Source organism: Ranitomeya variabilis, chromosome 5 (assembly GCF_051348905.1).
Source record: "Ranitomeya variabilis isolate aRanVar5 chromosome 5, aRanVar5.hap1, whole genome shotgun sequence".
Lineage (NCBI taxonomy): Eukaryota > Metazoa > Chordata > Amphibia > Anura > Dendrobatidae > Ranitomeya > Ranitomeya variabilis.
Window position 1 is genome coordinate 625,422,764 of NC_135236.1, and position 27,400 is coordinate 625,450,163.

General features: G+C 45.8%; 3 protein-coding genes across 3 annotated transcripts in view; 1 reads left to right on the plus strand and 2 right to left on the minus strand.

Moving 5' to 3' along the window:
- Positions 1 to 779: 779 nt before the first annotated feature.
- NDUFA2 (NADH:ubiquinone oxidoreductase subunit A2) lies at positions 780 to 2,519 on the minus strand. Its single transcript, XM_077266134.1, has 3 exons — positions 2,331 to 2,519; positions 1,756 to 1,862; positions 780 to 1,065 (listed from the first exon to the last, which is right to left on the minus strand). Exons 1-3 carry the CDS (start codon positions 2,432 to 2,434, stop codon positions 974 to 976), a joined length of 303 nt encoding a protein of 100 aa, XP_077122249.1. The 5' UTR covers positions 2,435 to 2,519; the 3' UTR covers positions 780 to 973.
- IK (IK cytokine) overlaps positions 2,516 to 27,400 on the plus strand; it is a 48,366-nt gene continuing 23,481 nt past the window's right edge. Inside the window, exons 1-10 of the mRNA XM_077266132.1 lie at positions 2,516 to 2,687; positions 8,886 to 8,949; positions 9,567 to 9,659; positions 9,760 to 9,819; positions 10,057 to 10,224; positions 13,037 to 13,151; positions 13,278 to 13,348; positions 25,339 to 25,385; positions 25,975 to 26,138; positions 26,639 to 26,747. Of these exons, the coding sequence (XP_077122247.1) occupies positions 2,672 to 2,687; positions 8,886 to 8,949; positions 9,567 to 9,659; positions 9,760 to 9,819; positions 10,057 to 10,224; positions 13,037 to 13,151; positions 13,278 to 13,348; positions 25,339 to 25,385; positions 25,975 to 26,138; positions 26,639 to 26,747 (907 nt within the window). The 5' untranslated portion in view covers positions 2,516 to 2,671. The remainder of the gene's footprint in view (positions 2,688 to 8,885; positions 8,950 to 9,566; positions 9,660 to 9,759; positions 9,820 to 10,056; positions 10,225 to 13,036; positions 13,152 to 13,277; positions 13,349 to 25,338; positions 25,386 to 25,974; positions 26,139 to 26,638; positions 26,748 to 27,400) is intronic.
- Positions 20,310 to 21,838, minus strand: LOC143773895 (lamina-associated polypeptide 2, isoforms alpha/zeta-like). The gene is made up of 2 exons (XM_077261195.1): positions 21,202 to 21,838; positions 20,310 to 21,126 (listed from the first exon to the last, which is right to left on the minus strand). The coding sequence occupies exons 1-2, from the start codon at positions 21,558 to 21,560 to the stop codon at positions 20,463 to 20,465; spliced, it is 1,023 nt and encodes a 340-aa protein (XP_077117310.1). The 5' UTR covers positions 21,561 to 21,838; the 3' UTR covers positions 20,310 to 20,462.

The window sequence follows — 27,400 nt, forward strand, 5'->3', positions numbered from 1 at the left end:
CTGATCCTTTCAATGTAAAACAAAAACAGCGTGACAAAAATTAGCCCACCATGAGAACTTGGAGTACTACAGGACTAGGGCACCTTGAAGGAGAAGCACGTCCAGAGGTGGGAGGCTCTTGGTGCACTCCATCTTTCGTACGCCAAGGAGCATACCTTCACCAGTTCACCAAGGATGTTGCTACAGATCTCTTCCACTGGGAGGATTTTACTATCCATAAAAATTAAACACCGTGGGTTCCATGTGAAATATTTAACTACTATACTAACTAGAAAAAGTTTGGTCTGAGCCTGGTCAATCAGGTTTCCAATGGCTTGGTGATCCGGGTCACCATTGCAACGATCGGGCCCTTGTGATAACATTGTGGGGGCGACGATCGGACAGGAGAGGGAGCCCCCTCCCTAATGTTGCGATTGATATCGATTGCGGCATTTAGGTGGTTAAACAGCCGGGGGCAGTGAGGGCACCGCTCCTGCCTGGGAGAGCTGGATCAAAGCTGTCATGTTAGCCGAGCTGCTGGCAGTGATCGAGCGGGCGCAGCTTCTTTGCCCACACGATCGTCAGGACATATCATAGGTCCTAGGTCGGGAACCCCTTCCCAACCAGGATATATGGATTCGTCCAAGGTCATGAAGGGGTTAAGGATCCTTCTGCTATGTCCTGTATAACTAATTTCTGCTTTATCTACTTGTAGATAAAAGGATGATGAGATGGAAAATCAGAGAAGGATGAGAAGGAGTTTCATCCATGAGATGGAAAATCAGAGTTGCAGCACTGTGTACTTTCCAGACACTTTTTATTCAGACCACATTAATAATAGTAAGTGTTCATATTTTAGTAATAATAAATGTATGGTGGATGCATTTCTCTTTTCACGCTAAGCACAGTCCCATAGATGATCATTAACTCTACTGCTTCACTTTTCATCAGGGCGGACACTTCTTTATTTCCTGTAGATGAGTTGAGTAGAACTTCATTGCTTGCTGTTTACAGCTGACTCCAGGGCTTTGGCTACTTGGTCAGCAGACTGATTGTGAAGGGGAATGCTCACTTCTTTCCCAAAATCTAAAAAATATCATAAGATGAAGCAGAATAACTAAAAATGTAACACAAATTAATGTCACCAAGTTTTAGCCATGCAATTTGAGAGCAACATGTTATAGGAGCTGAGACTCTGATTCCAGTGATATATCACTTATCGTATCCCTTGCTGTAGTTTTGATAAAATCGTTTTTTTTTTTTTTAAACTAGCATAAGATTACTATATGAGGACTAGTAAACCTACTGCCATGTAGTCCAACCACGCCCCCATCATTGATTGATAGCTTTCTGCCTATGCGCTGTGCATACAGAAATCTGCCAATCAGTGGTGTGGGTGGGGTTATACAGAGCTCAGCATTCAGAGAACTGCTAGATCTGCAGCAGAGAAAACTGATTTTATTAAAACTGTAGCACTCAGTAAACTAAGTGAAGCATCACTAGAATTAGAGTCTCTACCCATAAATATGGATACTTCTCAGATGAGGTAGCGAAAACCTGGTGAAAGATTCTCTTTAAGAGACTTAAAAGAGGTTTACACATTCTCATTCATAAAAAGCACACCACCCTCTGCTGTGCACTTAATTACATAAGTGCTGGTGGTGCATATTGCCGATGGACATCCAGCATTACCACCTCATGTGTTTTGCCGCAGGGGATCCCTGCTGGCCTTCACGCTGCACAGACTATACTGGAGGCTCTTACTTAAGCACTCACCGTATCTTGCCCACAGTTTGGGTTGCACTTCAGAGCATTCTCTAATCAGTATGGGAAACTCTGGATTTGCCTTTTTCAGGGTCACATAGTTCTGCTCCACAAAATCTCTGGAGGAAAAATAAAAATAAAATTCAGCTCATCCCACCAAATGGTTTATTATTATTTACAGGTGACGATATAACACAAAGTTATGCTGACAAACATTTAAAGGGGCTGTCTGCCACCTATAGCACCCATGTTCCCAGAATACCATGCTCCCCATAGAGCCTTTTTCTTGGAACCCGTGAGCTGTCCCTCAGCCCGGTCTAATTGTGAGCGGCTTTTCTATTGGAGGCGGCTGAGGACAGGTCTGGTCCTGATGTTTGGGGATTATCGTCCTAGACGGTCAGGAGGTTGTAAATACAAGTATCTGTCATATTGGCAGCCATTTTAGGGACACCTAACACTTTTGTTGTTGCCTTGCTTCCTGGTCCGGAGGTGTGTAAAACTACAAGTCCCAGCATGTCTCCCAGTGACATTGTCAGGAAGGTGACCCTTGGCTGGCTAGGACACCCACCCGCACTCTTCCTCCTCACCTGACCCCCTGGCTGCCCGCCGACTTCTGACACAGGTGAATCCTGATCTCCTTCACGTTCCTGCTCAGCTTTGACCCGATGTTTCTGACTATGGTGGCCGCCATCTTTCCTAGATTATCGCTCACATCTGCAGCCAATCGCTGCTAGGGAAAGTTAGTAATCGACGGCTGTCCTGACCAATCAGCGCTCAACAATCTCCGGCTGCCTCTGCCGGCGTCTCAGCCAATACAAGCACGCTTCCGGTCACGTGCGAGTAATGTTAGTGTTCAGGGGGCTTGTGGGTAAATCTGCGCTGCTTCCTGTTTCCGGTTTGGTGTTTATGCGGCTGAGTCGCAGACAAGATGCCTGAAAGAGATGGTGAGTGATAAAGTCTGTGTGACGGCTGTAATGTGGCCAGTGCGGGGCGGAGGCCTCAGAAGCTCAGCTCACTGGGCTCTGATAGTGTGGAACTACAAGTCCCCTGGTGCCCGGGGTGTCAGTAGTGTCTGTTACAGGCTGTATTTACTATGATATTAATTTGAAAAAACTGACCGTCACATCCATACATAGCCTAAGTGTGAACAGGTGCTGAACCTAGAGTAACCAACTCATATAAAGTCAAGAAAAAAAGGCAGCACACTGCAGCGCTAAGACATGCAAACATGAAACATGAGAACTGAACTGCAATACTGCACTAGAAATATGAAAAATGAGAGCGTTTAGCGCATAAAAAAGGCCAATTTTATGTGTACCTGGTAGCCACTTTACGGCATCTCTCTTATACCAGGTCCTACGCTTGCCTACCTCGCTGAGAATAAACGTCTCCATTGAATGGGTGCCTATGAAAACATCTTATGAGACTACCATTCTCTCTCTGAGGAGGGGTAATGGACCTGCTGTAATTAAAACACCTGTGACTAGGAGGCGGAGTGCTCGGTCAGAAGGCAAAATAATACATTTGAAAAAACTGACCGTCGCATCCAAACATAGACTAAGTATGAACAGGTGCTAATATATTTTCATATTTCTAGTTTTTTCAAATGTATTATTTAGCCTTCTGACCGAGCACTCCGCCTCCTAGTCACAGGTGTTTTAATTACAGCAGGTCCAGTACCCCTCCACAGAGAGAGAATAGTAGTCTCATAAGAGGTTTTCATAGGCACCCATTCACATGGAGACGTTTATTCTCAGTGAGGAAGGAAATCGTAGGACCTGGTATAAGAGAGATGCCGTAAAGTGGCTACCAGGTACACATAAAATTGGCCTTTTTTATGCGCTAAACGCTCTCATTTTTCATATTTCTAGTGCAGTAATGCAGTTCAATTTTCATGTTTGCATGTTTCAGCGCTACAGTGTGCTGCCTTATTTGCTTTACTATGATATTCAGGTGGAATATTCCTCTGTGACTTGGGGTATTTTCCCTAATAAAGGTTTACACTGTGGAATGTCCTTGTCCACGTTGTGGCTGCGGTGTCCGGTGGCCTGAACTAACAGGACCAGAGATGTGTGCACGCCTCACAGTGCAGGAACTCTGGGAACGTTACTGATCTGCCAGTGGTGAATAATGGAAACAATCTCTATAAAAACATCTTGACTTATTCAGTATCAAGTATGAGTGCCACACACAGACATCCCGGCCCTTACAGCTTCGGGGCTGAATGCACTTGGGCAAGTCATCAAGATCCGCTGCTGGCACCGTCCGTTATAATTGTAGACCAATGACCTCCCACATGTGATCAGTGGGAGACAAGTCTGGAGATGCTGCAGACCGTGGTAGCACATGTAGGTCCTGCTGGCTGCGCAGCCTGGGGTGGTGTTGATAAACGGCTTCTGGGACATTTTGAAGAAATTGTCGTACAACTGGGACCATACTGTACATTATGTCTTCCCACGCTATAATGCCATGAGTTGGATGGGTGAGGCGTTCCTTTGTGAAGGCCATTTCATGGGGTGTCTCTCGTGGTGTTTGCAGCGATAAGTCACACTTCAGAGATTGGTCTGGAGACTACATGGGCGACATCATGAAGAGGCCTTTACTAGGGAACATCACGTCCGTCCTACTTCCAGGATAATGGTGTGCGATGGCATAATGTACGATGGCCGGACACTTCTAGTCTTCATTCCAGGTAGACTAATATCTCACCGTTGCAATGATTTGGTCAGTGATTTCACAATTTCTTCAAAGTTTCACAGTAGTCGTTTTTCAACTCAACGCCAGGCCGCATGTTACTCATCCTACTGTGAGCAGCCTGCATGGTGGCCTAAATGTGCTACCATGGCCTGCAGCGTCTCCAGACTTGTCTCCCATTCCGAACATCTAGGACGTCATTGGTCGGCAATTGCAAAGGGAGCTCAAGAAATCAAGATGGGGGATTCCATTTTTATTTTTTTTTAGCATTTGCAAACTATTAACATGTCTGCCAGCTTTCTACCAGAACACCATGGTAATTGTAGCTAATAACAAGAGTTAATACAAATTTATGATTAGAGAAATGTGTTTTCAAAAGGGTCATTCCATGTCAAGTGAACCAATGATTTTTACCACTATATTTTTAATTCTTTTGAGATTTTGTTATTTGGTAATAGTGTGTCAGAAAATGCAAAATGTGAAGAAGAAAAAAATTCTAGATTTTTTTTTTTATTTTTTATTGATTTTCAAAGTTCGGAAAAAGTGCGAATTTCGGTGTTGCCTGCCTTTACATTTCTCCCCATAACTCAGGCTAGAAAAGAGATAGAGAAACAAAATAAACACCATTCTACTCAGAATTGTACAGGCTTTCACCAGATATGTCACAAGAGTATCTTTGATAATATTTTACCTATGCGAACGCAAGCGCAAAACTTTAAAACGCATTTCCGAAAAAAACGTTTAATTTAAAAATTTCAAAAACTGCACATGTGCCTGCTATGCTCCTATTCACATCTGTACCAAAATACAAGCTGGGATCGTGATGGGATCATATTTTTAAAAATAAAACTATTACAGTGTCAGTTCAAAAATCTTGATTTCAGATCTGCTCAGCTTGTGGTCTAACAGTGTGAGGTCTATATTTACCAAATAATCCATGATTGCTAGATATTACGGTATTATTTATTATGTTACAGAGTATTAGAAGCAGGAGAGGACAGAGGAGAAGCTTTGTTAGGGCTGAGAATGACCAGGGGTAGACGGTGACTGCAGAGCAGATGACAGGCCGGCAGTTCGGGCCTCCACTCCAGAGGCCGTATTCACACCAAATCTTATCACCCAGGCAACTCCTCAAATGGAGGGAGAAAAATATTCTTAACATCCAGTTCATGTGTTGTACAAACCAGGACTACAAAGAGCAGGAGGAGAGTTTGTTATATCGGTTACAGGAAGCAGAACCCATCACAGGGACTCAGCAATACCGGACTGTCATCCCATGTAGTGGAAATAAAGACAGTGACGTCCATGACGTGGTAGAAGGCGGCACAAGATCGGCAATGGATGACACAACTGGCTATGTGACCTGTGAATATGATCGGCGCTGGTGGCGGCTACTGGACTCTCCAAAGATTGTGAAAATGAAGACGTAGAAGTGACTTTTCTGCACCTTCTGGTCCAGCGCCGTCCTTTGTGTATCCAAGAAAATCAGACATTGTAAAAGTGAACAAAAAACAGATATGACTCAGGTGGAGCCGAGCACCATGACAGCCGCACATACTCTGACAGAAGGAAACAGCCATTGCTAGTTAGCGCTTATGGGCAAGATGACATTTCATCCACTAGAAGGGACACATTGATGATAGAAGGCCAGTGTAAAAACCTACTATTAATTGTTTGATTAGTTCATATTTTATAGAACGAGGATTTAACTACTGGACTATTCTTCTTAAACACTTCAGAAATGAGATGTTTAGTGATATAGTAGAAAAAAAATTGTTCCATGTATAAATAGGTGGTAGAAATATCGGCTCTTTTAATCTTGTTTTTAACATATAATTAGGATCAGACTGTATTTAGAGAATCACACTTGAGGATGTGATCACCTTTTATCTTTTGGCTTGTTCAATGAATTCAGGTTGAAAATGCTGAGCAAGTAGTTATGATGATTAAGGGTACTTTCACACTGGCGTTTTTTGTCCTCCGTCGCAATGCATCGTTTTGGTCAAAAAACGCATCCTGCAAAAGTGCTTGCAGGATGCGTTTTTTCTCCATAGACTAACATTGGCGACGCATTGACACGTCGCAACCGTCGTGCGACGGTTGCGTCGTGTTGTGGCGGACCGTCGGCAGCAAAAAAACGTTGCTTGCAACGTTTTTTGGTACGTCGGGAACGTCTTTTCCGACCGCGCATGCGCAGCCGGAACTCCGCCCCCTCCTCCCCACACCTCACAATGGGGCAGCGGATGCGCTGAAAATCTGCATCCGCTGCACCCGTTGTGCAGCGCAAACAACGCTAGCGTCGGTACGTCGGCTCGACGCACTGCGACGGGCCGAGTACGATGCTAGTGTTAAAGTAGCCTAAGATGCATTTATTCTGGCACTTTGTTTTTTGTGTTTCTTTATTGTTACATATAAATGTTGAATGCAGCAAGTTGTAATTTGAAAAGAAAAAAGGAAGAAACTCACACAAACATAAAATCAGATGATTCAAGGCTTAAAAAAAAATACAAATGTGATAGATCCCAAGTTGAATCCCTGTACAAATGTAAACAAGGACACAAGTAACCCACATGCATGTTTTCACAATTTTAAAACATACGTTTTTTTCAGAATTGCGCATCAAAATTTTTAATTTGATTTCTCCAAAACAAAATATAAAGAAACATAGTCTTGTGGCATATCAAATGAAAGCCGGTACCGTTCTGAGAAAAATGATGCCTCTCCCACCTCTATATCTTAATTCTAGCCCGAGATATGATACAAAATGTAAAGCCATACCAGGCCAAAATCCATGCTTTTTCAAAACTTTAAAAATCTGTAAAAAATTAACTGATGAAGAAAAAAATTCTAAACTTTTAATTTGTAATTAACTAAAGTTGTACTTCATAAAAACAAAAAATAAAAAAAATCTAAAGACGTAAGGTAAAAAAAATATTCATATTTGGATCACTTGATATGGAATGACCCAAAAAGAGATGGTCACCACACAGATTTGAAAAGCTTTGGGTGCTTTGATTAGATTTCCCTGTACTGGTCACGACAACACTCTTTCAAGGAAGGCTACTGGTATAGCTGATAGGGGAGATGGCTGCTAACTGGTACTTGTATTCATGTCATATTACTATAGTTGTTTTTTTCTTTAGATTGTGTTTAGGTCCCCATACACATTAAAGTTGGCCAAATCCCCCGATACCAGTGGAATTGGCCAAAAGTTGGGACAGAATACTTTGCCATGTAGAATTTACAAAGGCCGATTTGTTCTCTTGACAAGAGTTTAGTTGGCTTTGTCATAGAGAACACAGGAGTATTCGGCTGAGTCGAACATTTGTGTGTAAGGGGTAGTCGAGAGAGATAGTTGTCAGCTGAAGAGTCATTCACCCAACAGCTATCTGTGTGTTTGGGACCCTAGAATGTGTATGCATTTTGCTTTGTAGATAATACATTTCTGATATCTGTTGTTCACATGTCAATTTTGACTATGGAAATATGTTGAGATGCAGGACTATGCAAGATTTAAAGGGATTATCCACAACTTTGCTTATTATTTTCGTCTTGACAAAGCACTTACAAGCTGGTAGTTCCTAACTACCTGCCTGTTCTGTTCGGTGATGGTCTCTGCTGGCTCAGGTGGTGAATTTCTGTCTTCATTTGACCTCACATCAACATTGTCACTCTTCCTCTTCCAGTCTGCTCTGTTCATGGGGCTTCACTGCTGACGTCATGCTGAGTAACAGCAGGCTCCCCGCAGTTAAGCAGAGGGGAGGTGGCTGTCTCAGCATGACATTGTGATGGCCCGTTGACAGAACAGAGTGGAAGTGAAGAAGCTGCTGTGTCAACGTGATGTCAAAAGGATCCGCAGAATCGTCAGCAGGTGCGGTCACCAGAATGAAGTGGCGGACATTTTGCAACTCTTAGCCCCATGCAAAAAATAAGCAAAGTCGCGGATAACCCCTCTTAAGAGGCTGTTGTGGTCTGCATTTATATTAGATAGCTGTGGGTTTGAGAATCATTTAGTGGACAGCTATCTTTATTGATTCCCCCCCTACACCCTAGCCCCCAAAACTCCCCTCCCAAAGAAAGGCTCAGCCAAGCGTTCCGATCTTTTCCATGAGAGAGCTGCTACCAAAATTCATATAGCAGCAGCTTTTATCAAGTAGGAACAGAAGGATCGGCCTTTGGAAATCCAACGGGCTGGATCCTGCTCTCCCCCAACATTGCCGTGAGGCTCCCATTCACAGACTGTCGGTCAATTCCGCTGATGGCCGCCCATTCTGTCAACTTTAGTCTATAGTGTAGATGGGCCTTTAGACTCCTCAGCATTGTGTGTTGGGCATACGGGAAGGGGAGGCTTTTCTGTTGTATGCACTCTGAATATTGTCTATTAAAAATTTGAAAAATATGTAATTCTGCATTTTTTTATGCTAATCTTTTATTTATTTTTATTCTAGGTGAGCTGTTCTCCAATCCTCTGGCCCCAGATGGCCATGAGGTGGAAGATCTGCATTCATATCAGTAAGTAATATACTTTTACTAATTGCTACTGTATGGAAAAAAAAACCCTGCATGACAGTGTGTTACTTCACATTTGCTGCCTCCTCTTCTTGGTAGATGTGGGGTAGCTCTAACCATGAACACTTAGATCTGCCCATGAGCTGTACACATAGGACCTATTTAATCATGTGTATTTGCACGGTTGCCTCATTTCTTATTTTAGATTCATATGATCAATATTTTCTCCAAATTATTTTGTGCATGCACATTTTTTATTCTGGACAGTTAAAATAAAGCAAACATAACAGTGAAGAAACAACTCTGGGTTTGCAGGCCCTTCTTTTTAAAGTTATACCTCTTAAAGAAAAAAAAATCACTTGTGCTTACAATAATCCAACTAGTAGGGAATATTTTTGCATTGCTTCCCGGCAGAAGGTATGCAAAATAGCTCTCATATGGGAAAGCTGTATGTTCAAATCCCTTACCTGGTATACTATAATATAGGCCATTGGGCAGAATTAACTATGGTCAATGTGCGTGATCAGGGCGTTATGGCGTCCAGTCACTTAATCCTAGCTTGGCTTTGTGTGTGAGCAGCCTTATGGCATTTAGATACATAACATCTATTTGTTTTGTAGGTCAAAGCTGACAAATGACGACTTCCGTAAACTTCTTATGACCCCTCGCTCGACTCCTTCTTCTGCGCCACCAACCAAATCCCGTCACCATGAGTAAGTACACATAGGAACAAGGACTTGTTACAAATGCTGTGGGTGTTTTTTTTTTTTTTTTTTTTTAAATTCCCTCCTAATTCCAGTTTTTACCTTCTAGGATGCCACGTGAATATAATGAGGATGAAGATCCAGCTGCTAGAAGAAGGAAGAAAAAAAGGTAACCTGAGAACCACACCGCCTCTCCAAGGTTGAAAATAATGGATGACATTTCACCTTTGAGAAATAATCAGAACTTTTCTTCAGATTATTATTTTAACTTTTGTTATGAAGGCACAAAAATCTTATTTATTTCAGAAGACAAGAATATGTCACATAGTAGTCCTTTATTAGTCCATTATTAAATTGAATTCTATATTACTAGTTGAGATCTTAACTTTTTTTTTGTCACATACAGCTATTACGCTAAATTACGGCAACAAGAAATTGAACGCGAGCGAGAACTTGCTGAGAAGTATAGAGACCGAGCCAAGGAGAGACGAGACGGGGTCAACAAGGATTACGAAGAAACTGAACTCATTAGCACAACTGCAAATTACAGAGCAGTGGGACCTACAGCTGAGGCGTAAGTTTTCCTGACATTTTATTTAATACAGGATTTTTGTATTTATAATTTTTATTGTACTTTTTATTTCTTTAATATTATTTTTTTGTTGCCATTTCCCTTAAAGGGATTTTATATTGTTTTCAGTGTATGATCAGTGACCCTCTAAAGGGTGATCTTTTAGCTACGAGAACCTGACGCTTGAATAAAGATCTTGCAAAACCCCTGGGTTTCTATTTCTTTGTCCAGTGTTGTGGTCGGGGTTTAGACTTTCCAGATATTTTCTACTGATTCATCATTTGTGACCTTTTAGTAAAGTCTCAAAATTTTTACGCAAATGTCCTCCCCTCAAGTGAGTTCATGTAGTGCAGAATTTTATTGCGCAATATTTGAACCTTTTTCCACAAAGTAAAAAAAAAAAAGTTGGTCAAAGTTAAAAATAAAGATATATGATAGATATATATATATATATCAGAAAAAAAATAGGAACAGCATCAAATACTACCTTAATGACGTGCAAAGTTTCCCCAACCAATATTCAAATGGCTTTAAAAATAGAAGTAAAATAGGAAAACCGCACAAAAAACTGAATCGGGGGATCGGGGTCCCCACACTGCGGAGGTTTACCACGGGATCGCTAGTACCAGGTGATGTGTAGTAGTTCTTACATGAGCCTTTACTTGTATAGTCACTGGTGTGTATATATATATATATATATATTTTTTTTTTGCATGTGCTCTTGATGGAAATTATGCTATCCTGTGGTGTTGTGCTTCTACGAATTGCACAATTTACCATCCTTCTCTAGTACATCACAATTCTCTGCAGCTGGGGATCGCCGGACCTTGGGCTGGTTCATTGTTCACATATTGCTGTTGGCATTTTTGTTATCTTTTAGCCCTTCTTCACACTAGTTTTCTGGTTGTTACATGTATAATTTTATCTAATAAAGTGTTTTTCTAGTTTGGATTCTATGACTGCGTGGTGCTTCTCTGTTTTTGACGTTTGTCTGCAGTTTTCCTTGTGTCCATGCATGGGTGGTACATGGCTATGTGGCTAACTGGGCCCTCATACACATTATCTATGATTGATTTTTGTACCACCAATTATGCATATTGGAATTCTTCTTGTATTTAGAAATATGTATGTAGTTTATTTATGAAGATTTTAGAATAATACATTGGTCACGGACGGCTGAATCCTGTATATTCAATTAGCGAAGCGTGGTTCAAATCCCACGCCAATTCGTGGCCAGACTGCGCGTATCGCTGATTGTTCGCGGCCAGCCACGTATATAGCACAGCCACGTAGTATATAACAGCCCACGTAGTAAATAGCACAGCCACGTAGTATATAACAGCCCACGTAGTACATAGCACAGCCATGTAGTACATAGCACAGCCACGTAGTATATTGCCCAGCCCACGTAGTATATTGCCCAGCCCACGTAGTATATTGCACAGCCCACGTAGTATATAGCAATGTGGGCATCATATACCTGTTAAAAAAAAGAATTAAAATAAAAAATAGTTCTATAGTCACCCTCTGTTGGCCCCCGGATCCAAGCGAGGCGTTTACCGATGCTCCTTGCGCGCTCCGTTCCCAAAAGTGCATTGCGGTTTCGCGAGATGATGACATGCGGTCTCGTGAGACCGCTACGTCATCATCTCGCCAGATCGCAATGCATGGAGCGGTCACCGGAGAGTCGCGAGGAGCGGGAAAGGCCTGTTCCTGATCCAAGGGGCCGACAGACGGTGAGTATATAACTATTTTTTTTTTTATTATTTTTAACATTAGATCTTTTTACTATTGATGCTGCATAGGCAGCATCAATAGTAAAAAGTTGGTCACACAGGGTTAATAGCAGCGGTAACGGAGTGCGTTACACCACGGCATAACGCGGTCTGTTACCGCTGGCATTAACCCTGTGTGAGCGCTGACTGGAGGGGAGTATGGAGCGGGTACTGACTGCGGGGAGGAAGGAGCGGCCATGTTGCTGCCGGACTGTGCCCGTCGCTGATTGGTCGTGGCAATGGTCGTGGGCTTTTTGCCACGACCAATCAGCGACTTGGATTTCCATGAGACAGAGGCCACAACCAATGAATATCCGTGACAGACAGACAGAAGGACAGACGGACGTGACCCTTAGACAATTATATATATATATATATATATATATATATATATATATATATATATATATATATATATATATATATAAATAATGTGTATTTATTTTTGGTGCAAAGTTAATGAACCACGTGCGCCATTTTGAAGAATTTGGCACCAAAAAAAATGATTCTGAAAGACAAAAAAGAAAAGTGACTTGAAAATACAAACAAGCAAATGATGAATCTACACCATATTGCTTTCACATGATCAACGATGGTGTTATTTTTTTGGGTTGCCAAAGAAGTGGGGTTTTCTTTTTGTTTTGTTTTTTTCCTCCACACACTGTGACCTTGAAAATGGCGCAAGGGTAATAATTTGAGTTAGGGGGAATTGATTGGGATGTGCAAATCGATCGGTCACAATAGCGGTCTGTGGCTGCTTGAATAAGACAGGGAGAACCGCTCCTTGTCTGCTGGTGTCTGCCTCTCATCTTTTAATTGGATGGCCTGGTGCAACATCACATCGTAGCGATGACGTCGTACCAGACCAGCTAATCGAAAGAAGAGAATGCTGTCTGGTAAGAGGCCATTCTCCCTCTCCCATTCCAGCAGCCAGAGGCCACCGTTGGGGCTAAGGGAAAGGGACGGGCACGTAAATTCGGACCACCCTTATCATAGTCTTTGAATACAGTATGATATTAAGCGCATTGCTTATTTTGCAGTGACAAGTCAGCAGCAGAGAAAAGACGTCAGTTGATCCAGGAGTCCAAGTTCTTGGGTGGTGACATGGAGCACACTCACTTGGTGAAAGGTCTGGATTTTGCTCTGTTGCAAAAGGTTAGAAAACTTCTTTCCTGAGAACTCTATGCAGATCCTATGCTGCATGGATCTTTTGCAGCTAATTTCTATATTTCTTGGTGTATAAGTTACAGACCCTTTACTTGACCTTTTGTATATTGACAGGTCCGAGCTGAAATTGCCAGCAAAGAAAAGGAAGAGGAAGATCTTATTGAAAAGCCCCAGAAAGAAACAAAGTGAGTATCGTCTTTTTTTTTTTTTTTCCTCAAGGAAAATTATGTTCCTCGTGGTGGTGGTGTTGGGTATGCTGGGGTAAAAACTAATTTATAAATCGAGCAAATCCATGTGAGCACAGATTCTCGAAAGGAAGCCACACTAACATGTCCATCTAAGTTTAGGTGCAGACGAACGTAGACTCTCCTCCAAGAAAATTGGGTCGATTGTGCACATAATACTCTGATCAGAGCATGATCTAATTCTCTCAGATGAGTGGAATATGGAGGAAAAAAATGTCTTCATTCTGTTTCGACACACTCATTGACTTGCATGGACAAGTGTGATCCGACTATTGGATCAAACTTAGGCGTGCAGCAAATTTTTTTTTTTTGCTTTTGGACAGACATGTGCATGGTCCCATAGATTAACATTGGTCTGAGTGTGATCAATGTTTTGTAGGATTTCACTCAGACCAGAATATGGTCGTCTGCCGGAGCCCTAAGAGATACACAGATGAGGTTGCAGAAGCCTGCACATTTCACCAAATTCCCCCCACCCCATAGTGCTTGTATACATTATCCATTTGCTAGGCTAAGCATGTTGGCAACAGAATACTGAATGGACATAGTTTGGAAGAAAACCTGGTTACATGATTTTATTTATTTTTTTCCCCTTTCTTGGGTTGTTTTGTAACTTTTCTCTTGCGTTTCAATACACACTTTGCCAGTCGTAGCAGAATTGATGGAAATGCTAATATGTGCTTTTGGCTATAAGGGTAACCTTGGATGATAGCTATAAATTTGTGTTACGTGCTATAACTTGTGGGGGTCTGAACGAAGGATAAATTAGTCAAATTTCTCAGTGGAGGGGTTTTAAAACATGTACGGTTACTTAACTTTTAAATGCATCTGCATTCAAGTAACTTATTCACTTCAATGTGATGGCATTAAAACTTTATTTCTCCTACGCCTCATTGGGGGACACAGGACCATGGGTGTTATGCTGCTGCCACTAGGAGGACACTAAGTAAACAGAAAGATTAACTCCTCCTCTGCAGTATACACCCCTTCACTGGCTACAATTCAACCAGTTCTTGCTTAGTGTCTGTAGGAGGCACTTGGGTCTGTTTTCAGACCCCAACTTTCTTATTTTAATTTTAATTTTTATCTTTTTGTAAATGTTTATTTTTTATTCAACGGAGTGAAGGGGGCGACGGATCCCTTTTATAGGGTCCGCTCTCCCCTGAACCAGCAACAGGCGAGCACGGCGAGTATACCTCCCCGTCCCTCTCCTGCGACGCTGGAGCACGCCAATTTCTAATGGGGCGACGGTTTCCATCTTTGGTCCCGATCTCCCTTCCCCCCTGCTAGATGGCGAGCACATAGAGCCTGGCTCTAATGTACCTCTCCGGGGGCCCGACAGACAAGGCCCACACTGTATGGCGTTGCAGATTCCACTCACAGAAGAGGATGGAGCTGAATCACAGGATGGATGGAGTGCGCAGGTGACAGGGGGACCTGCATTACCGGAGGGCACTGTGAGTACACATCCCCCCTGCGCTCCGAAGCTCTATGGGGACAGGCGCCGGCCGTACTTGCGGCAGAGTCCCTGGGGAGAGGCGCCGGCGGTCGGGGGTCTGCGGTGGTTAGCGACGCTCCGTTGCAGCCGCCGCGCATCGCCGGGCAGGCCGGAAATTTAGTCCCCGGCTTTTCAGCCGGAGTAGGCCGCAGTGGGCAGATCCCTCCCACGGCCGAAACCCCGCCCCCTATATCGGCGCTTCTCGTCTGGGACGAGAGGCGCCCTGCAGATCTCGGGGGCCATATTGCCATCTCTCTGCAAGGTGGCCCACGCTGTCCAGGAACCGCCACGGCTACATTCCTCCCCGGGGACACAGGCACAGGACCGTGGGTAAGCTGCTTCAAGAAAGCTTAACCCTTTCCCTGCGTATACTGCCCCGCTCTGTCTCTAAAGACACTATGTCTCAATCCAAGGAGACTAAAAAGGGTAACAAGAAGCACACAGTGTTTTTCACTGTATGTGCCACTTGCAATACGGCCCTGCCCCGAGCTCACAGTAACCCCTTGTGTTCGGATTGTGTCCCAGCCTCTGTGCAGCCGCTTCCCGCTGCCGCCAATGCCGCCGCCGTCGACCCTGTAGAGCCTGGCCCCCCTGAGTGGGCAGCTTCTCTGTCACGATCTATGGCTTCCCTAGTCAGGGCAGTTGACTCCCTCCGGGGCCCCCCTCCAAGTCAGTCCGCGGAGGATTCGGGCGATGGTACGGATCTGTCCACCAGCAGGGGGCGTACTATGTCACTTTCCACTCGGGGTTCCAGAAAACGTACCCATGTTCCATCCCCTGACCACGGGCCAGTTGGTCTTTCAGCGTCGGCGAGCTCCGCTTCCCGGTCCCCTTCTCCAGACAACCCAAACGACTCTGAATATGAGTCCGACGATTCCTACGTTCAGGATTCCTCCACCTCCCAAGCGAGACTCGATTCTCTCATCGAAGCGGTCAACCAGACCCTGAAGGTGGCCGAGGAATCCATATCTACGCCCGAACACGTTTAGTCTTTTTGAACGACACCACGTGTCCAAAAGGTTTTTGTCACTCATCCTGAGTTCAAGGAGATTGTACAAAAACACAGGGACCGTCCCGATAAACGCTTCATGGGTCAAAAGCCCATCGAGGCCAAATATCCTTTTCCTCAGGAACTATTCAAGGACTGGCTGCAATCCCCCTCAGTGGACCCTGCTGTGTCACATCTTTCTTCCAAAACCATCCTGTCCTTGTCAGACGGCTCCTCGGTTAAGAACCCCTCTGACCGTCAGATTGATTATCTGGCTCGCTCCGTCTTCGAGGCCTCAGGAGCCTCTCTCTTCCCATCTTTCGCTGCCTCTTGGGAGGCTAAGGCCATGGTCGCTTGGGCCGAGACCCTTTCCACGACCATCCAAGTTAGTGACCTACCTCCAGAGGCGATCAACCTGGCTAACCAGATAGCCCAGGCTGGGGATTTCGTAGTCAACGCCTCAATAGACGCAGCCAATTGCGCTGCACAGGCAGCCGCGGATGCAATCTCCATTAGAAGAGCGCTGTGGCTCAGGGATTGGCGAGCAGATTCGGCTTCCAAGCGCTCTTTGACATCTCTGCCCTACCAGGCTGGTCGTTTATTTGGAGAAAAATTAGACCAAATCTTGGATGGCACCGGGAGAAAAAGTAAATTTCTCCCCCAACAAAAGCCTACCCAGCCGTTTCGGTATCGACAACAATCCCGATTTCGGCCCTTTCGTAACAATACCAACTGGTCATCTTCATCCTCTGCCTCCGCATCAGGACGAGGCTCGCGCAGTGACCGAGGTCCCCAGGTCTCTCTCTCTCTCTCTCTCTCTCTCTCTCCCTCTCCCTCTCCCTCTCCCTCTCCCTCTCCCTCTCCCTCTCCCTCTCCCTCTCCCTCTCCCTCTCCCTCTCCCTCTCCCTCTCCCTCTCCCTCTCCCAAATCAAAGACAACAGCTTTTCTCCAGGCCATTCGGGCACTACAAAGGGACAGGGTCATCGTTCCGGTTCCCCTAGACGAAAGGTTCAAAGGGTTCTACTCGAACCTATTCGTGGTCCCAAAGAAGGACGGATCGCTGTGTCCGATTCTGGACCTCAAACTTCTAAACAAATTTGTCAAAATTCGAGATTTCAGAATGGAATCCCTCCGTTCTGTGGTCGCGTCCATGGAAAAAGGAGAATTCCTGGCGTCCATAGACATCAAAACGGTAATTAGTCTTACCGATAATTGTATTTCCAGGAATCCATCCTGACAGCACCATGGAGGACGTCCTTCTTATCCATAGTGGGACAGGAAACCACGAGAGTTTAAAAGGACCCTCCCCACTCCACCCTTCAGTGATCTTCCAAAGTAACACATCTGGATGGATGCAAACAGAAAATTTATTCCGAACATAACAAGTTAAATACAAATGTTACTCCACATAAGTATATCACATATTTACATTAGGGAGGGAACTAACTGTGCTGTCAGGATGGATTCCTGGAAATACAATTATCGGTAAGACTAATTACCGTTTTCCAGGTCACCACCTGACAGCACCATGGAGAAGTACCAAAGGAAACTTCCTGTTCTAGGGTGGGACTACTGCCTGAAGCACCTTTCTGCCGAAAGCCACTTGGGAAGAGACTACGTCAAGTTTGTAATGTTTTGAAAAGGTGCTAATATTAGACCAAGATGCTGCCCTGCAAATTTGGTCTACCGAGGCCCCCCCTTTCTCTGCCCAGGATGCGGACATAGCCCTGCATGAGTGAGCTTTAAGGCCTTCTGGAGGATCCTTTCCCTGTGCTTGATAAGCTATGCCGATAGTGGATCTAATCCATCTAGCAATGGTGGACTTAGAGGCTTTTTTCCCCCTATTAGGACCCCCGTAAAGGACGAACAGATTGCTATCTCGCCTCCAAGCGCTAGTCATATCCAAATATTTTAGTACCGTTTCCCTAACATCTAAATTATGAAAAAAAGATTCTTTGTGATTTCTAGGGAATTGGCAAAAGGATGGATGTATGACTTCCTGGTTTATATTAGAGACTGAAGCTACCTTGGGAAGGAATCCCGGGTCAAGCCTTAATACCAGCCTATCGTCAAATACCTGTAGATAGGGGTTCTGAATGGACAGAGCCTGAAGTTCCCCCAACCTTTTGGCCGAAGTGATGGCTACCAAGAAAACTGCCTTTAGGGTAAGATTGGTGATGCTTATATCTTTTTTTATATCGAAGTGCTCTTTAGATAATTCATTAAGGACTAAGTTAAGGTCCCAGGGAGGGGTAACTTTCCTAATTACGGGTTTTAACCTCATAACTGCCTTAGAGAATCGAGCGATCCATGGGTGAGCAGCTAGGGAGGTATCATAAAATACGCTAAGGGCTGAAATTTGAACCCTTAGGGTACTTGGACTAAGCCCCTTCCTAAATCCCTGTTGTAGGAAGTCAAGGATTTTGGGTATGTTAGGACAATCAATGTCGATTGTTGTATCTCCACAAAAGCTGCAGAATGTCCTCCAGATTTTAAGGTATATCCTTGAGGTGACTGGTTTTCTACTTGCTAGTAGGATAGAAATTACATCTTCTGATAAGCCCTCTGCCTTTAGGATCTGCCGTTCAGGATCCATGCAGTTAATTGAAGATTTTCTGGGTTCTGATGGAGGACTGGACCCTGGGAGAGTAGGTCCCTTAACTCTGGAAGATGGTACGGGTCGTCTACTGCTAGTTTCCTTAGGAGAGGAAACCAGCTTCTTCCGGGCCAGAAGGGAACCACCAAGATCACCTGAGCTCTGTCCTCGCATATCTTCCTGAGGACCCTTGGTACTAAGGCCAGAGGGGGAAAGGCATACAACAGACCCCTGCTCCATGACTGAGAGAGGGCATCTATCCCTGCCGGATTCTCCTGGGGGTTCAGGGAATAAAATGTTGTTACCTTTGCATTTCTTCTGGTTGCGAATAGGTCGACAACCGGCGTTCCCCAGCGTCGACACAGGGTATCGAAAAGCCTGCTGTTTAATTCCCATTCTGTGGGTGATAATTTTTTCCTGCTCAGGAAGTCCGCGATCTGGTTTCTTGAGCCTTCTAAGTGGACCGCTGAAATTGAGAGAACCGATCTCTCTGCCCAGGCGAAAATCTGATCCGCCAGGAGCTGTAGTTTCGGATGCCTTGGACCCCCCTGATGACGAAGGAAAGCTACCGTTGTAACGTTGTCCGATAAGACCTTTAGGTGTCTGTTTTTTAACAAGGTCTGGGCTGAACGTAAGACCTTCCAAACCGCATGAAGCTCTCTGTGGTTTGATGAATTGTTGCTGTCTTCTAGGCTCCATTGTCTCTGGAAGTATCTTCCGAGTACCTGGCCACCCCAACCTTGTTGGCTTGCGTCCGTTGTCACCGTGACTGCTGGAGTCTGGACCCAAGAGACACCCCTCTGGAGGTTTTCCGACACCATCCACCACTGTAGGGACCGTCTGACCTGGTGGGATAGTAGGAACTCCTTGTCCAACGAAGACTGTCTTCTGTCCCATGATGTCAGAACCGACTTTTGTAACTGACGGGAATGGAACTGACTCCAGCTGACACATGGGATACAGGCTGTCATGATGCCAAGGATCTTCATTGCATCTCTTATTGTCACGCGACTTCTTGTGAACCGTCGAATCTTGTCTATTAGGCCGGATTGCTTTCCCTCTGGAAGAAATGACTTTCTGATCTTTGAATCCAGTATTACACCCAGAAACTGTCTTCTTGATTTTGGAGTTAGATGTGACTTTTCCCAGTTCAACACCCAACCTAGTTTCTGCAGTGTGGAGATTACCAACTGGGAATCGACATTGAGTTGCGCCACTGAGTCTGCTACTAAAAGGAAATCGTCGAGATATGGGATTATCGTGATATTCCGTTGTCTGAGATAAGCCACGATTTCTATGACGAGTTTTGTAAAAACTCTTGGAGCCGACGCTAAACCAAATGGGAGGCAACGGAACTGAAAGTGGAAGATTGACCCATCCTTTTCCACCGCAAACCTTAGATATTTTTGATGATGTGGAAATATTGGAACGTGGTAATATGCACTTTTTAAGTCTAAAGTGCACATTACCACGTTCTTTCCTAGTAGGGGAATTGTGGAGCGGATGGATTCCATCTTGAACCTCTTGTACTGTAGCCATCTGTTTAGAGGCTTGAGGTTTATGATGGTTCGGGATTCTCCTGATGGTTTTTTTATAGAGAAAAGACCCGAATAGTGACCCGTCCCTATTTGATGAGGAGGAACAGGACATATCGCCCCCATCCGGAGGAGATCCTGAACATCCAGCCACATTGGGGAGACTGAAGAGAGATGGACGTTGGACACGAAATATCTCTCTGGGGGAATGGATTCGAATTCTATCCTGTATCCCTGAGATATAACCTGCAGGACCCATGGACTCCTGGTAATCTCTTCCCACTCCCTCAGGTAGTTCAGTAACCGCCCCCCTATCCTGGTGGCGTCATTTTTTACGGTACTCTGATCTAGGATTTGAGGAACCCTGATCTCTACTTTTGTTTCTATCACCCCCTTTCTGGTAGCTCCATCTACCTTGTTTACCTTTGCCCCTATAGTCAGATCTCTGACTGTAATAGGGCCTGCGAAAGGGCTGGAATTTTTTTCTTTTTCTCTTCTGGAAACCCCTTCTTTTCATCAGAAGCCTTTTCCAGAATGTCATCTAATATAGGCCCAAAGACTCTGCCTCCTGAGAAGGGAATGGAACATAACTTGTTCTTTGAGTGGACATCCCCGGACCAACTTTTTAACCATATGGCCCTTCGAGCTGCATTTGACAATGACTGACCCCTAGCAGTGAATCTTACAGACTCTGCAGTAGCATCTGCCAGAAACCCCGTTGCTAGTTTTAATAAAGGGATAGCATTTACTAGAGATTCCCTAGGAGTCTTGGCTAACAATTGTTCTTTTAGATCGTCCAGCCACAGATGCATTGATCTTGCCACAGAAGTTGCTGCTATATTTGTGCGGATCACTGCAGCCGAACTTTCCCATGCTCTCTTTAGGAGACCATCGGCTTTCCTGTCCATAGGCTCCTTTAAATTTGAGGAGTCCTCGAACGGAATAGCAGTTCTTTTGGACACCTTTGCTAAGGGGATGTCGATCTTCGGTATATCCTCCCAGTCCTTGACCTCCTCATGGTCAAAAGGGAGGCGAAGTCTAAAGTCTCTTGGGATAGAAATCCTTCTCTCTGCCTCTTCCCATTCCTCCAATATCATTGAGCTGTGGGAAGAGGTGAAGGAGAGGTTAACCGTTATCAACTGAGAGCCCCGTGAGTGACCGGAGGCTGAGGCTTACCGAATGTGAGCATTAACCGGGAAGACCATTGATGTCTGAGATCGTAGGCCCCCGAACATCTCGTCCTGGATAGACTGGGTGGTTGAAGGCTCTTCCACCTGCATAGTCTGTCTTACTGCCCCCAGGAGCTCATCAGTATCAGTAGAAGAAAATAGGTACTTCTTTCCCTTATGAGGAGTTTCTCTGTCCAACTCCTCTTCCTCCATGTCAGATTCAAAGGAACTGTCCTCTGAAGACGGATCCGATTCCCTCTGCCTTTTCTTAGACCTGGGAGGATCCTGGATATCAGACTGGAGTGATTGGGGAGTAGATAAGTTAGAGATCGAAGCCTGCACTTCTTCTCTAACCATGGTTCTCATGCTTGTTAGTAGGGAGGCCTGCTCCTCTCCTACAATACGAGCCGTGCAGGACTCGCAGAGAGGCTTCTGCCATGAGATGGAAAACTTTGTGGCACATATAGGGCATTTTTTAGACTTGCCAGCTTTCCTATCACCGGATGAGGGACGCCCCTAAAATAGATAAAAAGACCGCAGACGGTAATTTTAGTAGGGGCTGTAGGGAGCATACCTCCCAGAGGAGACTGACGTGTGCCTGAGTCATTACCTCCGTGCTGGCTGCAGCTACGGGTACTGAATCCTCCATTTCTCCTGCTGCTGCTGCCCTAATGCACGTGCACATACCTCTCTTATCCATGCTTTCATGTCCCGGAACTCCTCACCAAGGAGTGAAGAGGATGATCGCCCCTGCTGCTGGCCACGACCCGGAAGTGACGCGCGCCGCAGCAGTGAACCGGAAGTGAGTCGCCGCCGGCGTCTCCGGCTGCTTCAGCGTTCTCAGATGCCTGATACCGATAGATCCGCCTGCGGAGGGAGCGTCCTTGCAGGACGAATATGCAGGTACATCAGGGGGCTTCATCCCGGGTCGAGAGCCCCCCCCAGGGGGAAGCGACCCATCCACCAGGAGCAGCGCTGCACTGGTGCTGCTGAGGGACCCGATTAATTGGGTGTCAGCAATACAGAGGACACGCAGTGGGAAGGGAGAGGCCAAGCCCCCCGATCCACACTCTCTGTCTGGGACAGCGAATCTCTCGTCGTTCCCATCCACAGTGGGACAGGAAAAACACTGAAGGGTGGAGTGGGGAGGGTCCTTTTAAACTCTTGTGGTTTCCTGTCCCACTATGGATAAGAAGGACGTCCTCCATGGTGCTGTCAGGTGGTGACCTGGAAAGATGCTTACCTCCACATCCCAATCTTCCCTCCACATCAGCAGTTCCTCCGCTTCGCATTTCGCGGAGAACACTTCCAGTTTGTGGCCTTGCCTTTCGGCCTCGCCACCGCTCCCAGAGTCTTCACGAAGGTCATGGCGGCTGCCATGGCCATTCTTCATTCCAGAGGAGCGGTGGTACTTCCGTACCTGGACGACCTACTGATAAAAGGTCCATCTTACCCAGCCTGCGAAGAGTCCGTCGTTCTCACGGTGGATAATCTTTCTCGCCTGGGTTGGAAGATAAACTTCGAAAAATCCTCTCCGATTCCGGCCCAACGGATCTCTTTTCTTAGGATGACACTGGACACTTCTCGCGGTCTGGTCATTCTCCCTCAAGACAAGGCCTTGGCCTTGCAGCAGGGAGCTCAGAGTCTTTCCCGTCCAGTCTCCCACTCCATCCGTTACAGCATGCGCATTCTCGGGCAGATGGTGGCAGCCATGGAAGCTGTTACATTCGCGCAATTTCACCTCCGTCCCCTACAGCATGCGCTACTGTCGGCGTGGGATGGCAATCCGTCTTCCCTCGACCGCCGCTTCACTCTGTCCCCACGGGTCAGGAAGCCCCTCAGGTGGTGGACGCTGAAGTCCTCCCTAATCCAGGGAAGGTCTTTTCTCCCAGTGCTGGTGGTGACCATCGATGCCAGCCTCATGGGCTGGGGGGCGATTTTCAACCATCACACAGCTCAAGGGCGGTGGTCCGCTCGAGAGTCTTGCCTGTCCATCAATCTCCTGGAAATACGAGCTATCAGGCTAGCGTTGTTCCAGTTTCACCATCTTCTGGCGGGTCACCCCATCAGAATCCAGTCCGACAACGCCACGGCCGTGGCGCACATCAACCATCAAGGGGGAACCCGCAGCAAGATGGCTATGCTCGAGGTGTCCCACATCCTGCGTTGGGCCGAGTCCAACCATTCGCCCATCTCGGCGATCCACATACCAGGTGTGGAAAATAGGGCGGCGGACTTCCTCAGCCGCCAGGGTCTCGCCTCGGGCGAGTGGTCCCTTCACCCGGAGGTTTTCCAGCAGATTTGTCATCGCTGGGGGACCCCGGATGTGGATCTCATGGCATCCAGGTTGAACAACAAGGTTCCACAGTTCTTTGCACGGTCTCTCGACCCACGGGCCATCGGAGTAGACGCCCTTGTCATGCCGTGGCGTCAATACCGCCTCACGTACATTTTTCCCCCTCTTCCCCTGCTACCGAGGGTCATCAAGAAGATCAGAGCAGAGGGGGGTACCAGTGATCCTCGTCGCGCCGGACTGGCCGCGCCGAGCATGGTACGCGGAACTCGTTCAGCTGGTCGCCGGCGTCTTCCAGATCGCATGGATCTTCTCTCACAGGGCCCGATTTACCACCAGAATTCAGGGGCCCTGTCTTTGACGGCCTGGCCTTTGAATCCTGGATTCTAGGCCAAGCGGGTTTCAGTCCCAAGGTGTCTTCCACCATGATCAGGGCCAGGAAACCTGTATCCATGCGCAGTTACCACCGTACCTGGCGAATTTTCTTCTCATGGTGCAACGCACAAGGGCGTTCTCCTCTGGTATTTTCTATCCCTGCCATATTGGATTTTCTCCAATCTGGACTAGAGTCGGGACTTGCACTTAGCTCTCTAAAGGGTCAGGTTTCGGCATTGTCAGTCGTTTTCCAACGAAAGATTGCCAATAGATTGCCAGTGAAGACTTTTTTCCAGGGAGTTTCCCGTGTGGTGCCTCCCTACAAAATGCCTTTGGATCCGTGGGATCTTAACTTAGTCCTCGGAACTCTTCAGGAGACTCCCTTCGAACCGCTACAGGACGTTTCCCTAACCTTCCTCTCCTGGAAGGTAGTTTTCCTAGTGGCTATTACGTCCATCAGGCGTGTTTCGGAGCTGGCGGCACTCTCCTGTCAACCTCCGTTTCTAATTTTTCATCCGGACAAGGCAGTATTGAGGACCTCTCCCGACTTTCTGCCCAAGGTCGTCTCTTCTTTCCACATCAATGAGGAGATTGTTCTGCCTTCGTTCTGTCTGGCACCAGTCCATCGCATTGAAAAGGCTCTGCACACTCTTGATGTGGTAAGGGCTCTTCGACGGCATGTCTCGCGGACGGCTCCCTTCCGCATGTCGGATGTCCTGTTTGTACTTCCAGAGGGACCAAGGAGGGGTTCTCCCGCTTCCAAAGCTACTCTAGCCAAATGGATTCGGTCGGCTATTCAAGAATCCTATCGTGTCAAAGGTGTTCCTATCCCAGCAGGGATCAAGGCCCATTCTACTCGGTCGGTGGGCGCCTCGTGGGCCATTCGGCACCAGGCGTCAGCACAACAGGTCTGCAAGGCTGCGACATGGTCCAGTTTGCACACTTTTACCAAACATTACCACATCCATTCTCTCTCTTCTGCAGACGCCGCCCTTGGCAGGTGCATTCTGCAATCGGCAGTACCTTAGCCGTAAGCCAGTGGTACATGGGGTATTAGCATATGTTGCTCCCCACCCAGGGACTGCTTTAGGACGTCCCATGGTCCTGAGTCCCCCAATGATGCGTAGGAGAAAAGGAGATTTTTGTGTACTCACCGTAAAATCTTTTTCTCCGAGCCAATCATTGGGGGACACAGCACCCACCCTGTTAGCCTGTTTGGCTTGTTGTTACTTCCTTGGTTTTGACATAGTCTGTCATTTGTTCATGCTCCTACTGCTTTACTACCGAACTGGTTGAATTGTAGCCAGTGAAGGAGTGTATACTGCAGAGGAGGAGTTAATCTTTCTGTTTACTTAGTGTCCTCCTAGTGGCAGCAGCATAACACCCATGGTCCTGTGTCCCCCAATGATTGGCTCGGAGAAAAAGATTTTACGGTGAGTACACAAAAATCTCCTTTTTTTTTATAATCTTTCACAGAAAAGATGACGATCCAGAAATTAAGATAGAATTTAAGACTCGACTTGGTAAGTCTGTACTTCACAAGGTGTACTTGATCTTTAAGAGAACATCTATTGCAGAGGTGTCAAACTGCATTCCTCGGGGGCCGCCAACAGGTCATGTTTTCAGGATTTCCTTAGCATTCCACAAGGTGCTGGAATCATTCTGTGCAGGTGATTAAATTATCACCTGTGCAATACAAGGAAATCCTGAAAACATGACCTGTTGGCGGCCCTCGAGGAATGCAGTTTGACACCTCTGATCTATTGTGTGCTAAATATGGAACTGATCGCCAAACGGTAACTGTGTGCTCATCCAGAGAAAATGGTGGCATTCACCGCTTCTGTATAAAAGTCCAAAGTTTATTCACATCATTAAAACGATTAGCATGGGAGAAAGTGGAACATAGCACAGCCGATGGCCTTTTTGGCTGTTCCATTGCAGCACCCTTTGAAGCGCAAACAGGATGGACAATGAGAATTTCACGCCTATGTGCCACTCTCTCCCATGCCAATCATTTTAATGATGTGAATTAAATTTGGACGTTTATACAGAACTGGTGATTGCCACTATTTTCTATTTTCCAATCCAAAATGTGTTTATTATTTTCACTAGGACGGAATGTGTACCGTATGCTTTTTAAGGGCAAAGCATATGAACGCAATGAGCTCTTCTTGCCTGGACGGATGGCCTATGTGGTAGATTTGGATGACGAGTATGCAGACACTGATATTCCAACCACACTTATCCGAAGCAAAGCCGACTGTCCAACCATGGAGGTAAATGATATAGTATTTATTTCTAAATGCATTCCACAAGCCCCTGTAGCCTTTTCTTCAGAAACAGATACTCTTAAGATCTGCAGCAGTTCAGTGAAGGTTTAATAAGCTCGCTGATCAGCAGGCAAAAGCACTGCGCTCCTGCCTGGGCCCATGCACGGAGACGTGTACAGACTCAGTAGAAAGTCTATGAGCCTATACGCCACACTTTCTCTTGAGTCCGTACACTATTCTTTTTCAAGAGATCAGTGCTGCACTCGACAGAGCTGATATTTAAGTGATTGTTGGAGGTCTCAGGACCGTAGTAGGTAGTACCTGTTGTTTAAAAAAAAAAAAAGAAAAAAAATAGAAACGATGGTCTCTCCTTGATATCAGGGTTGCATTTTACATGTAACTTTTTATCAAGCTTCCATTCACCTTGGATATTTCCATCAAGTGGTTGATAGATAAAAACTTGTTTTCCTTTCTACCTCTGTTTTACACAAACCTCTGCTTTTCAGGCTCAAACAACACTCACAACAAATGACATAGTCATCAGCAAGCTGACCCAGATCTTGTCCTACCTGAGGCAAGGAACTCGTAACAAGAAGCTGAAGAAAAAGGACAAAGGTATTTCTTATGCAGCGCATAACTTCATGTCTCATGTTTTATAAACTAATCGGGGTTTTACCTAGTTGGTAATAATTGCATTTTCTTGAAGTGGTCCTTCTGGGAGATTTTTTTTTTTTTTTTCCTCACCAGATTAGCTTTGTGATATAATTCCTTCTCTCTTGGACTAGCTTTGATTATTCCCACTCTTCTCCCAAGCTAAAACTGAACTTAACGTAAATCATGATTTAGGCTATTCCAGACATATCTCGGATGGGTGAATCTGCTGTGCTGAATTTCTCCTTTGCCACATTGGGGGACACAGGACCATGGGTGTTATGCTGCTGTCACTAGGAGGCTGACACTAAGTTGAGACAAAAAGAGTTAACTCCTCCCCTGCAGTATATACCCTCATGCTGGCTTCCAGAGACCCAGTTCAAGCTTAGTGTCTGTAGGAGGCACACTGGATTTTTAAAACTTCTTTTCTGGACGAAGGGGCGACGGGACCTTTCTAGGCTCCGATCTCCCCGAAACAACAACAGGCGAGCACGGGAGTTTTACCTCTCCGTAACCTCTCCTACGACGTGGGATGCCACTGCCTGAGCTGACCTTTTGGGCGACGGGCCCCTTCAAGGGCTCCGATCTCCCCCCTACTTTACAGACGAGCCAGGCCT

What these genes read in the sequence shown, in the direction of transcription:
- NDUFA2 (XM_077266134.1), bottom strand. Translation starts at nt 2,434, where the DNA reads ATGGCGGCCACCATAGTCAGAAACATCGGGTCAAAGCTGAGCAGGAAC. An exon ending in GCGGGCAGCCAGGGGGTCAG is followed by an intron (nt 1,863 to 2,330) that starts GTGAGGAGGAAG and finishes TTTTTCCTCCAG; the next exon opens with AGATTTTGTGGAGCAGAACT. An exon ending in CAAACTGTGGGCAAGATACG is followed by an intron (nt 1,066 to 1,755) that starts GTGAGTGCTTAA and finishes GATATTTTTTAG; the next exon opens with ATTTTGGGAAAGAAGTGAGC.
- LOC143773895 (XM_077261195.1), bottom strand. Translation starts at nt 21,560, where the DNA reads ATGAGAACCATGGTTAGAGAAGAAGTGCAGGCTTCGATCTCTAACTTA. An exon ending in CCGGTTAATGCTCACATTCG is followed by an intron (nt 21,127 to 21,201) that starts GTAAGCCTCAGC and finishes CTCTTCCCACAG; the next exon opens with CTCAATGATATTGGAGGAAT.